We start from the raw sequence: 12,702 nt of genomic DNA, 5'->3' as shown, positions 1-12,702 counted from the left end.
ATCACTACAACCCTATATTAGTTAAGAATATAAAATTTTGTCAAATGAATGCTTTTAAGTATCACATCACTACCTTGTAATAACCTTCACAGCAGCAGTATACATGCAACCAATTAAAATTTACAAAGCATCCCTGGTTTTGTTTTTTTTCGCTCACAGCGTATAATTAGAACCATGAACCCTATTTTTGTAATTGAAATATGATCCGCAAAACAAAAAATAAATGATTTTCAGTTGATCTTTGTTTAGCTTCTGATAAGGCAGGGCGATATACATTTTGGTCTTCAGATCAAGGTAAACCATTGACAAAATTCAAGACTTAAGTTTTCTAGTTTCAGTAAAATTTTGACACATATGAACCTTACATATACTTGCAGAACAAAATAACCATGCTAAACAAAGTGAGTTCTCTTCTAGAAAAGTTATTTGGTCACAGTTACTGGGTTCATCTGGGTATGTATGGGTCATGAATAACCTGGAAAGTCATAAAGTACTCGAAGTTTTTCAGATAATTAGAAAAGTTTAAGAGGACTGTCCTTCAGCCTTCAGACGAGCTTCTTCAATTGATTTGAAATCAGGCATCCCAGTTGGGAGTTGGAGAAGTGAATATTCTTCTTTCATAATACGTTCTGCCTCCTCTGCAAAAAAGTGAAAGCAAAGAGTAAAAATAATTAGTACATCTGAAAGTAAGTTCATATGAATACACCTAAGACCAAAGCACTGCTAGGTCACAGTAAACTGTACCATATCTTCACCAGCCACCCTCTAGGGCTGTGGATGAAATAGGCAATTACTCACAAATCCCTCTATATGTTAAGTACCTATGGCATTCAATTCCTCAATTGAGTTTCTAATTGGCATGTATGTGGCAAAGTGTTCCTTTTTCTCTTGCAGCTAAGTGAGGGGAGCATGAGAAAGGAAGGAGTCTCACAAATGTTTGTGTTCAAGGAGGGCATACACCTCAAAGGTGTGACTACTGCCCAACTAAAGGAAATGGACAAGACCACTATGCAGGCTATTTTATAATAAGGCTGATCTTTTGGTATTTAGGGAAGGGATTTAGGGAAGGAAAGCATGAGCAAGTGGAGAGACATACAAAGCTTAAGTACAAGGAGGACATTTGCATTTGAATGACTGTGACTCAGCGAAAAAAAAATGGACAAGACTGCCATGCAGGCTACTTTATAACAAAGCAGATCTTTTGACAGTACACTGTAACTAGCTCAAATTTTCCTTCAACCAAACCTCTGTGCTAACCTCTGATTCTACTGACTTTGCTTCCATAAACATAATCAGCCTGATAACCAACAACAAATGACAATGGAAGAAAGGGGACTAAAACAGTTGGCTTTTTGGATTTCATGAACCTACAGCATGAAAAGAAAAAAAAAAGAGGACAAAATTAATGTGATCATATGAAAATAATGCTGCAATCTTATGAGATGAACACACAATGCTGAAAGATGTTAGGATTGTTTCCTTTTTTATGGCTACTTGATCTAAGGTCAATTGCTTTTTTTTTGTTGAGCATTCTCTTTGGACAGAGAACTTTGTGTGAACAGCTGAGTATTATGTAACACTTACCCTGCAAACATCACAATTGTTGCAATACCATAGAATGTAGCTAACCAATTAAACATTTCTCTTGCTCCAGCCAGCTGCATGGACATCTGTCTTTCTCTCATAGCATTCTGCATTTGAAGCTGTCTTCCCATCTGAAAAAAATTATTTTATGGAATTTAGTAACTTGATAACTTCAGGGGAAATTTATTTGCCAAAATTTTTTCCACCAGCCATAACAATCAAAAGAGAAGCAGTATGGACTACTGATCTACAAAAACAAACTTGTTTCTTCCCAGATATAATGGTATTTTTGAGCCATGTCTAAGGAATATGGCTTACTCTGACACTTTACACCCTAACATTGGTAGGCATATTCTCCATACTGTTCTCTATACATTTCCTAAGGTGTTGTCAAGGAGAATTTGTTAAAAAACCAAGAGCTTCTTTAGTAGGTGATCATTTCTTTTTTTCTCGTGACCTTAAAGTGGGAATCTGAGGTGATATTGTAAGGAGAAATTAGATGCTGGTCACTCTTTGGGGTCAAAGGGCAAAAGGTTAACCCCTTAGCACCTAATTCCTCTGTAGATTAACTTAATATTTTTTCAAAGAGGGAAGCGCAATAACCTATTACAGTTTTCTAACCCATGGCCCTCAACCCACCCATCCCACCCCAGGGGAGGACATCCCATCACACAGTAATCTCGTGTGTGGAAAATTAACGTCTCCTACCCCTAACCCTGCAGGAGATGGGACCTCCATTTATTCATCCCTATCCGAGAAGACTAGAATATCTACCCATTTCTTGATATTATAGAAAGGTAGCATATTCTTCTCAATTATTTTAAGACCTGAGTGTTGGTCCGGCCGGGGCTCAAACCCTTGACCTACTGTACAATAGTGCAGTGCTCTATTTATTGAGCTAACCGGGAGGCAGTTAATTAGCACTGCTGAATCAAACAGGAAGGTCATACACATAACGCGTAGAGAAGAGTATGGAGGATAGGCACTCTAACATTAGGATATTGAGGATTAAAATTCATTTTGTTTTGCTGGGAGTCAAATATCCACTCAGTGAATAATTTTCTATTATATATAACTGTTACACATTAAGTTCTACCAGCATCTTAACTACACTTTCATTTGATCATTGAAATAACTGGCAAAATTCTGCAAAGTAGGAGGGGCTCACAGCTCTTAATGTGTGAAACTGTCATAGCACTAGTGCTGAACTCCAATTAAACTTTGAAACCAAGTCTCAAACCAGATCACAGTACTACCCCACATAGCTAAATTACCTGTATTTGTTGAGTTTTTAACATAAATTCCTGATTCTTCTTCATATTTTCATCCATTGTTTCTTTCATAGCTCCTCCATGAACAGAACCCATGTTTGCTAATTTCTCTCCTTTTCAAAAAAAAAAATCACCCTACACGTGGAAAAAATTTTAAAATGTAATCTTTTTTCTTTCTTATATCAACAAAACGATCAAAACTAAAGATACAACGATAAACTATTCAATAACGTCAGTTGCTATATTTTTTGGTTAATGATTATGGAAGAACGCTTTCCTTTTATTGACTTGGAAATACATGTAATCAGGGGTTTCATTAAGGGCCAGGCACCGGGCAAATTGACCGGTTGTGAGGACGGTTTTGCCCACCTGATTTGACCATCTGGAGGAAAGTTTATCTTATAAAGAAGTTCAGTTAAAAGAGTTTTGCCCGCCTGTGAAAACCAGTTGCCCTCCTCCAGAAAACATTAATGAAGCCCCTGTGTAATCATGGTCGTTTCTGATTGTTCGGTCTATTAATATTGGTTTAAAGCAAAATAACGACAAAATAATGGATGCAAAATCTCGCATTTTTCAACAAACTAGAGTTGATTTTCGATGTTTTAAACATAATACTGACTAAAAAGCCCGCGTTTGAGTCACAGAACATACAGCACGATGTGAGCCAAGATCATGCAAAAAGTTTCATAGTTCCTTACCTCGTAATTAAGAATTAGACCTACTATCTACATAATTAAATATACAGCATAGTCTCAGAAGACTTGGTTTTCGGAAGAGTATTTACCTGTTTTAAAAAGTGTGACCCCTTTCACCGGCGCCTCTTCGAAAGACAACAATATTGTTACAGGTCTGCAGTGCTAAATCAGCAGTTTTCGCAAAAGCTCGGTTACCAAGCTAAACTCGCAAAATTCAAAATGGCGAAGAAAAGGTCTATCGAAGAAGTGGAAACTTCTAATAATTCTGATGGAGTACAGCCGAAGAAAAAGAAAACGAAAAAGGTTAGATCAAATCAGTGTTTAGTTATTCTGTGTTTCTGTATGAACAAATCAAATTTTTGGTCATTTATTTATAGGGAAAATGGACAAACAAACAACGCGTGTTGGTGTTCTGTTCACGTGGTATATCACACAGGTGAGATCGAAGAGGCAAAGATAGTGAGATTTTACGACAGAAGATGAATAATGTCATTCTGTGCTTTAATTATATATGTTATATGACATATGCGAGTAGCGTGGTATTCTATTCATTACGCTGCATGCATAGACTTGATTAAATTTTAGGGCCTTGCTAAAGCATCATGCAATGAGTTGACTTTCTGTAAACTTGCTTGGAAATTATGTATTTTGCTTAATTCCAGATATGTAGAATTACGCGCGCATTTTTATGGGCTCTTACGTATGACACATTGGAGGACAGACCCAAAGATGATGTCACCATCAACAATTTTTTTTTTTTTTTTTTGCTTCTTTAGTATTGATAGTAACTATATAAAACACATGTAGATTCCATATTGCAGTGAGTCTTTTCACTGATAGATCACAGAAGATGTAAAAATGTGGAAATAACATCACCGACAGACTCGGCTGCTCTTCCTGCGCTTCTTTTTTGTTCTTACCACATTTTGATTTCTGGGCAGACACACAAAAGCGTGGAATCTATTGGTTAACTAGTTTACACTCGTTGTGAATTGTAGTTTATTTGAAAGTGTAGGGCATTCTTGATACATGTTCTTTTGTAAATTTTTGTAGAGCAAGGCATCTTATGCTGGATATACAGACATTGTTGCCCCATTCAAAATCCGGTAAATGACTATGATGTTAATGATTTTATGATCAATTCTCATAGACATCTATTTGCATGAATATATTTGGTTTTGGTCCATGCATGTTGACCTTAAACCAATCATTCCAAAATACATCTTTACTCCTACATGTATCATAGGCAATAATCAAAGTAGTTATAATGTAGATGTAAGCCATGTTTCTGAGTTAACCCTTTTCACCCTGACATCAGTATGCATATTCTCCATAATGTTCTCTATACATTCCCTAAGGTGTTGACAAGGAGAATTTGTTTAACAATCAAGAGCTGCTTTAACTGGATGATCATTTCCTTTATTCTCATGACCTTTTTGTTTGATTCAGGGATGATATTGTTAGGAGAAATTAGATGCTAGTCACTGAGGGGTCAAAGGGTTAACAAAGTAAAAGGTGGAGGATTTTAGGCAGTCTCATGAAACTGCTGTCAACATTGTTTTATATTTTTTAATATATTCAAAATTTCTTTTGCTTGCCCTGGCAGCCTCTTGAGGAGCTGGTTGGGGATAAACAGCCTCATTCCTATCCTAAAGAGATGTTAAACTTGAAAGTCAAAATGAATGCTACAGTAGAAGTTAAAACTAAACTGAACATGAAAATGTTCCTATAATATTTCTCCCTATGTCAATCTTTTCTAGAAACTAAACTTGACCGCAAAGACAAACTTTTCATTGTCAATGAGGTTAGTAAACAATGTTTCTCTTACTTTTCGTCTTCATCGCACTCAACAATTATTATTACTTAGTATACACTGTGGTATACTGTAATTAAATTCTCAGTTCAAATAAAATACTTTGTGCAAAGAAAGACTACAGAAGCCACTGAGTAAATATTTGGAGACAGTTTTCGAAGTACCATAAATCCTCTAAGAAGCCTCCCAGGGGGCTTATTCATTTCAGGTACTTTGTGGGGGGGGGGGGGGGAGGGGAGAGTGGCTTATTAGAGGTGGTGTTTATTAATTTAGCCCAAAATTTAGAGCAAAAAGTGGAAAAACTTAGGCACATGAAGCTGGAACTCAAGCACCTTACAATAAAGAACTCAATTTTATGATCTAACTCCCTCAATGGACTTTGTTTATCAGCCTGTAATTTCCGTATACTTTATTCTATTGATGCCAACATGATAACATCAATCAATGAATCATCATAATCAATTTTAAGTTACTTACCGGTACTAAAATTACAGTACTTTGTTTTTTGAGGGGGAGGGGTGGGGGGCTTAATGAAGTTCTTCTTCTAAAGAGGGGGGCTTATTAGGGGGGAGGGGGTTTAATAGGGGATTTACTGTATTCTTTCATCCTTGAGCATTTTTAAAGGATAATGTACTTTTATGTAGAGTATATTTAGTTACTGGTAATAAAGTTTTCATTTTATACTTGTGTTTATAATGAATGAGTTATTGGCAGATATTATGTTTAGGTACAAAGTACCGGAATATAGACTATTAAAATGTTGTGCACTTTCACTTTCAGGTCTGTGAAATGAAGAATTGTAATAAATGTGTCTTTTTTGAGATGAGAAAAGGACAAGACCTTTATATGTGGTGGGTTTTGCATTTTGTTTCATTTATACTTCAAATTTATTTTTGTGTGTAATATATAAGAAACACTGGACACCCCTGAGCTGAGCCTGTGTTTTTCTGTCATTATTAAAGGTTTTCTTGTACACCACATGGACCATCTGCCAAGTTTTTAGTTGAAAATGGTAAGTACAGCCAGGGGCCACTAAGGACATTTTGAACTGAGTTATTGTCAACTGTATTTAGGGTTCAACAATAAAGACTACTTAACAAATGAAAATCATAATATTATTTTAAAATTAATCAAAAGTGGTTTAGCATGGTCTGTACTCTTATCAACAAGGATATTTGTGGACTCACAAGGCACAGCCAAGTGAGTTTGCAACAAATTTTTACCACAATGATGAGAACTGTTGTTGTCAATTAGAGTACAGGCCCTGTTAAGCCACTGTTGATTTTTGTTATTTACCACAATAATATTGACATAAAATAAAATAATTTTTCCAGTGTATGATATGTTGTGTATCGCTTTGACATGAGCAGCATTGTCTGTACTCGTATCCACAATGGCAAATTGGCCAATTAGATTGAGACATTACTGGAAATTGTGGTAAAAATTAAAAATGACTATCATAACAGAATTTATGTGCATGGTTATGTAATTGACCATTTTTTTTTCCTTTGGTTCTTTAGTGCACACAATGGATGAACTTAAATTAACAGGAAATGCACTGAAAGGATCAAGACCAATATTATCATTTGATCAGGTTAGAGAAAAAATCAACAATACATAGTTTTTGTTGAGTAGTTTTAAATTTATTGAAAACAGGATTGCCATTTACCTCATGGAGCAATATATTTTAATCTACTTCCAAAACCACATTATAAACAAAGAAATGTGTCATCGGGTTCATGGATAGCACAGAATTGTTGCACCTGATTTCACACTTTATTTTTGATTTTGCCTTAAAATGCTCTCTGCATTGTTTTTATCCTTTTATATCATTCCCTGCTGACAAATGCAATTGTACTAAAAGTATACACACATGCAGCATAGAGTCAGTGTCCTGGAGTATAGTCAGTTCTTACTGATATGGTAATATACTCTTTGGTTTTACTCCATGACAGCATTTTGATAAAACACCTCAGCACTCGCTTTTGAAGGAAATGTTCATTCAGGTAGGTAACAACATTGGAAGTAATTTGTTATTTTTTTCTTATTTTTTTTTATCCAAAATGTTTTTTTTTTTTAAGAAACATTGATCACAAAGTGGACACTACAACACTAATACAATCTAAGATATAATACTCACAGCTATGCTTCTAATTGAGTTACCTTACAATATTTCTAATTACTATATGTTAGTTGCAATACCACTAATTACTGATTATGTTGCTTCACTAATAGTATAACTATGTTATGTCACTTATGATATTACTAATTACATTACAATACTTCAAGTATAAAGCTTTTTGTGGTACTTAACAACACTAATGGACACTAATTCTTTCATTGTTATTGTATTATGTGGTACAAAAAAAAGGAATTTAAAAAAAAATTCAGGGAAACATGATAAAATTCTGGGGGAGAGGGTGGGTGCAATGTTAGGGTATCCCATCCAGGGAGGAGAAGCAACACTCTTAGTCAGTTCATGTTGCAGACTCTGTTACATTTTTTACATACATTTTATTATGTTTTGGGATAAAAGTACAGTAACATGCCCACAGGTAGCTAAGCTAATCTAGGCGGGTCATGTTTACAGGAAATAGATACTCTAGAATAGGACCTGGCTAGGTGAGTCACTTGGCTGGACAACAGACTTTCTCTTTTTTATCATGTATATAATGTACACTCTGAACAATCATTTTGCACGAACTGGACTAAGAACATTCTACTGACAACAACTCTTCACTTGACTCTGATGATGACTTCCATACACGTCAGTCACCGCCACTGACAACAGTCCTTCTCAGGACTACACTCACCCAGAAGATCACACTATACTTTCATTATATACTCTGTGTATAGGCAATACTATGATTATAAGTGTAATTTGGTGTTAATAAGCACAAGCAAATTTTTCAATGACAACAAAATTGCATGAGCCTGTAGTGAGTGCAATTTGCAGTCTGAAAAATTTATATGTGCCTCTTTGCACCAAATTGCACGAGACATTGTGTGGATACTTGTTAATAGTTAGAAATATAGAAGCATCAGACAAAGTTAAGACAGACAAAATTTTGACGGTCTGACAACTTTGCAATCGTTTTGCATGAAAAATGTACTTGTTTTCAGCCAATCAGATGTGCATAATTTTTTCACATATATTATTAGCACAGTATTTTTGTGCTTTTTCTTACTTGTCTGTCTGTTTTGTTCGCAGATTTTTAGTACTCCTTGTTTTCATCCCAAGAGCAAACCATTTGTGGATCATGTTTTATCTTTCTCAGTAGAAGACAACAGAATTTGGTTTAGAAATTTCCAGGTAAATAAAATACTTAAATACTTGTGGGTATGGAATCTGAAAAACAAACAATCCTGTAGTTTCATTTGAAAAACACCAGCCTTTGCAAACTGTTTTTTTTCTCTCTAAAGATAGTCGAGGAAGATGGATCACTGCTGGAAATTGGTATGTTTTTTTCTTTCACCAATCTTTCCTCTCCCAAGATCTCTTTAGTTATTCTCTTTTCTGTCTGCCATAAATTTCCTATGCTGGTACTTCAGAGAATTTGGCTTTGGAGCAGCTAATAATCAATCGGCGAATTGATATTTTTCTTTATTATCATTACTTGTCTTCTTGATATTGTATCAATATTGTAAGGAAAAATCTTTTCTTGGTCACTCATGGGAGATAATGGTTAATTTAGTCATTTGTACATAAAACTAATAGAAGTTAGTTTATAGCGTGCTTCATTTTGATTTAATTGTGGTTGCATCTATAATTATTTCAGGTCCTCGATTTGTATTAAACCTTATAAGAGTGTTTGAAGGAAGTTTTGGAGGAGCAACATTGTATGAAAACCCACATTACCGATCACCAAACGAGGTAAGCTTGTATAACAGTCATTTTTACACACATTCTCTATCATGGATCATAACACTTTCTAAGTCTTGCCCACAATTTATCATACATGTAGTATCGTCGGATGGTCCGCAAGCAAGCGGCTCAGCGGTATCGAGCTCGCGTGGAATCGAAACAAGCTCTTGAGGTTCGACGGGAAGCCAACCAAGATATTCCACGTGACATTTATGATGTAGATGACGTATTTCATACAATTACCCAATCAGATATTGACGTTGCCAAGGCAAGGGGAGGCGGTGGGGCAAAAGGAACGAATGATTTTAATAAGAAAGTCGACGAGGAAAGGCGACGATGAACAAGCGAAGGAGAAATTGAATTACGAAAACTGATTCAAGATCTTATCTGCTCTAAGAAACTCATGGAGTTTCAGAAGAGTTTCCTTCTCTCGAGGCACAGATTTCTTTACACGAGTCATACGACAAAATGTGTTAAGCACCTTATCGGCATTTTTTTTTTAATACATCATTTCTTTTAAGAAATGGGAATATATATCTGTACTTTTGCAATTCTGGTCGTAGTGTTGTTTCAATACTCATTCTTCTCTCTGGGTCTGAAAATTGACCATAACGTTAGCATTTCTTGTTAAGAGATGAAAAATTTTTCTTTAAAGATAAAAGCTTTGTTTCGTTAATTGCAAAGAGGTGGGCGAGTTGGGGAGTACCTCTTAACTTTAGGATCCTTGTATAATCAGGAGCGTTCCGCTTTTCACATCAACACTTATGAAAATCGCTTCGATTTGTTCTTTCTTTGTCTCTTCCTTTGACAACTTCCTTTAGAGCAACTTAAGAAAGCTATGTTGATGTGGCTATAAACTATCTCGGTTACTTTTGATGTTCGTTTCACTTTCGCTTGTCACCACTGATATTGTTAATTTTCTTTAAATACCGACAATTCGTTAGCAAGCGTCGAGAAGACATCCTGACCGTTTGAGATACAAATATTACCCAACGCAGTTCTTAAAAGATTCCCCTTCGATTTCTGGAGGGTGATGATAAATGAACATCTGTCAGACGGAAAGTCTTCTGTCAACGTAACAGAGGTGGGAGGGGATGGGAAGGAAGCATACTGCACAACCGATGGATGGTCATTCTGTTTTGCCTTTCAAACAATTTTATTCCATTGTAATATAAAAAAAAATATAGAATTTATGTCGCTCAGAATTGTGTTTTTGACGGTGAAGACTACTTAAAGACTACTTCAGCATGTCCTCCCTGAATAACTCTGATGAATCACGGGAGGCAGTTTTGAAGACGCTACTTCAGTCAGAACGCGTGTGATCACGGGTGTCGAGTGCACTAAGTGAACCCAATACAGTGGAAACGCCTTTGCAAAAAATTTGTGGTCAGTCGATCATGGCATAGATCAAAGTTTCTCAAGACGTGTTTCAACTGACATGATTACTCACAAAACACGCCATCCTCACTAGATTGTTGAACTTGGGTGAAGGTTTCTGCAAAGGAGTTGTCACGATTACAGACGGTCATATGACGATCGAACCGTGATTGCAAATTTATTTTTTCTTTTTTATCGACTGTACTGAAATTTCTCAGAAGATGCAGGTATTTTTAAGGTTTCTTGCCAAAGTGGTATGTTTTTGTGAGAGTGTTAAACGAACTCAAGAGTAATTACTTGTATATTTGTCACTGAGTTTGATGTGAGTTAGTCTTTCGGCGTCACAGACTCTTTGTAAAGGTCGCTAAATCAATATCTTCAAACGTTTTTACTACGTCAATAACTACACGCTAGAAGAAATCTTTAGGATTCACTCTAGATGTGAGAAGTACGGCATTTTACTGCCCTTTACACAGAATGCGTGTAAATCTCTTATTTTTGACCAAGGAAGAATAAAACATTTTGTCTGGTTAGTTCGGCCCATCGTCGTGTATATTAGACTTACCAGACGGGCGAATAAGCTTGAAATGAAGATTCCATAACTTGTGCCAACTGTTTTAACTCTATTGGATTTTAATTATGATGTGGCTTGGAAAAAAAACCTCTCATTAAAATTGATGTTTCTAGGATTTTCAACCACACGGAAAACTTTCTTTTGTGATAGATGCAAATACGGTAAGGTGTTCAATACCTCTGAAACTGCAAGATGCTCCGAATATTTTGAAGATTTCGAGAAGATTTCAAAATTTGCATTTGAAAATTTTTCTGTTTCCCAGAGATGTGGTAAGGTATCGATAAAATGAGGAGCTTCAGTTATTATCTGTAAATCAGGGTGGTTGAATATAGTGACGCCTTTTCATCTGTGGAAAGAAAGAGGAAACAAACAGATTAAAACTGAATCACTATGCACAGTACAACTTGTGCAGTTTACCTATAGAACCCAGCAGTGCTTTGTCTTTCTAGTTACGTAACCTCCATATCACTGAGTACGCGTTGATGGCTATGCAAGCATACCTGTCCGTATTCGGTTTGGGGAATCTTGCAGCGATCAGCGTTGATATATTCATGTTAGTCATTAAGGCCTTAAGTGGAATAGATAACTACGCTTATTTTCAACGTTAAAAAAGAGATATTTTGTATCCAATAGCGGAAAATCATTACCAAAGGTAGCCGAGAAAAAAAAAAACAGTAAGACAGTACTGATCCTTTAAATACAACCTCTCACCTCTGAACTGACTAAAGTTGTTCCCAAAAATTTGAAGGAGACTTAAATATAAAAAGAATTTCAGTTGCCAAGGCTTAATTTTGTTTTCAATTATGTATTCAGTCGCAAAACATTGAGTAACTACGGTGATTTAAAAGTAATTAATATGTCAAACAAATTCGTAAATGAAATGCGACAAAAGCAGATATCTTCAATGCTCCGCTTGCGTCACTGAGTTCCTCACGCGGACATCATCCGCTGGATACTTTGTCATAAATATTTTACCACTTTAACGAGAGCATAGCCAGAAATAGCCCCCTTTAAATATGAGCCACGAAAACATCGAATTTGTAAAATTTTTCATTTGTTGTATCTTTCCTGTGTGTTTCCCTTTCTTTTGTGGTTAATGGAAGATTTCGGAACCCTTTTTGATAAGGTTTCGCTCACTTATAAATTAACCCACATGGGAAACTTAGACTGAAATTTTGACATGGCAAAGTGTCTGTATAGAATTTTGAGAATCAATAAACGATCGGAACAATATTGTCTCCTTGCCAGTCTGTTTATAAAACACCAGCAATTTCAATATCAATGTAAATGAAACAGATAAAGGATGAACGTCTCAGAAATTCTCGCCTGAATGCCGTCAGCTTGCTTTCTTACAGGGCCGTAGCTAGAATGAGGCAAGACGAGGCAATTGCCTCGTCTTAATTTTGGCCTTTTTTAAATTTTTTCTTAAAGATTGACTTTCTGAAGAAAAATGCCACGGAAAATCCTTGAAAGAGCATATCTATACCTCTAGATTTCAAAGTTTCCTGGGGGGCATGCCCCCC

At 35.9% G+C, this 12,702-nt stretch overlaps 2 protein-coding genes and 1 long non-coding RNA gene across 6 annotated transcripts in view; 2 read left to right on the top strand and 1 right to left on the bottom strand.

The window, feature by feature from the left end:
- The window catches only part of LOC111344878 (uncharacterized), a 2,500-nt gene extending 2,262 nt beyond the window's left edge, over positions 1 to 238 (top strand). The window contains exon 3 of the long non-coding RNA XR_015993321.1: positions 1 to 238. This exon is cut by the window's left edge and continues 315 nt beyond it. This is a non-coding gene — a long non-coding RNA (uncharacterized LOC111344878).
- Positions 1 to 3,723, bottom strand: part of LOC111344876 (plasminogen receptor (KT)) — a 3,888-nt gene extending 165 nt beyond the window's left edge. Inside the window, exons 1-5 of one of the 2 annotated variants that reach the window (XM_022952143.2) lie at positions 3,640 to 3,723; positions 2,859 to 2,990; positions 1,585 to 1,715; positions 1,258 to 1,367; positions 1 to 638 (exon numbers count right to left, since the gene is read on the bottom strand). The exon at positions 1 to 638 is cut by the window's left edge and continues 165 nt beyond it. In XM_022952143.2, coding sequence (XP_022807878.1) covers positions 523 to 638; positions 1,258 to 1,367; positions 1,585 to 1,715; positions 2,859 to 2,951 — 450 coding nt within the window. In that variant the 5' untranslated portion in view covers positions 2,952 to 2,990; positions 3,640 to 3,723 and the 3' untranslated portion in view covers positions 1 to 522. The remainder of the gene's footprint in view (positions 639 to 1,257; positions 1,368 to 1,584; positions 1,716 to 2,858; positions 2,991 to 3,639) is intronic. The other variant, XM_088739040.1, reaches the window with a different exon arrangement.
- LOC111344874 (ribosome biogenesis protein BRX1 homolog) lies at positions 3,713 to 12,412 on the top strand. 3 transcript variants are annotated; one of them, XM_088739037.1, is made up of 12 exons: positions 3,713 to 3,853; positions 3,928 to 3,986; positions 4,604 to 4,656; positions 5,311 to 5,354; positions 6,144 to 6,214; positions 6,326 to 6,375; positions 6,884 to 6,957; positions 7,319 to 7,369; positions 8,575 to 8,676; positions 8,787 to 8,820; positions 9,143 to 9,237; positions 9,329 to 11,138. In XM_088739037.1, exons 1-12 carry the CDS (start codon positions 3,770 to 3,772, stop codon positions 9,566 to 9,568), a joined length of 957 nt encoding a protein of 318 aa, XP_088595163.1. In that variant the 5' UTR covers positions 3,713 to 3,769; the 3' UTR covers positions 9,569 to 11,138. The 3 variants fall into 3 exon arrangements, with proteins under 3 accessions (XP_088595163.1, XP_088595165.1, XP_088595164.1); XM_088739039.1 differs by lacking the exon at positions 8,575 to 8,676 and having other exon boundaries at positions 9,329 to 12,412; XM_088739038.1 differs by lacking the exon at positions 4,604 to 4,656.
- Positions 12,413 to 12,702: the final 290 nt, after the last annotated feature.

The sequence above is a fragment of the Stylophora pistillata genome, chromosome 11 (assembly GCF_964205215.1).
Source record: "Stylophora pistillata chromosome 11, jaStyPist1.2, whole genome shotgun sequence".
In the NCBI taxonomy this organism is placed as follows: domain Eukaryota; kingdom Metazoa; phylum Cnidaria; class Anthozoa; order Scleractinia; family Pocilloporidae; genus Stylophora; species Stylophora pistillata.
This window is presented reverse-complemented; position numbering and strand designations above follow the sequence as displayed.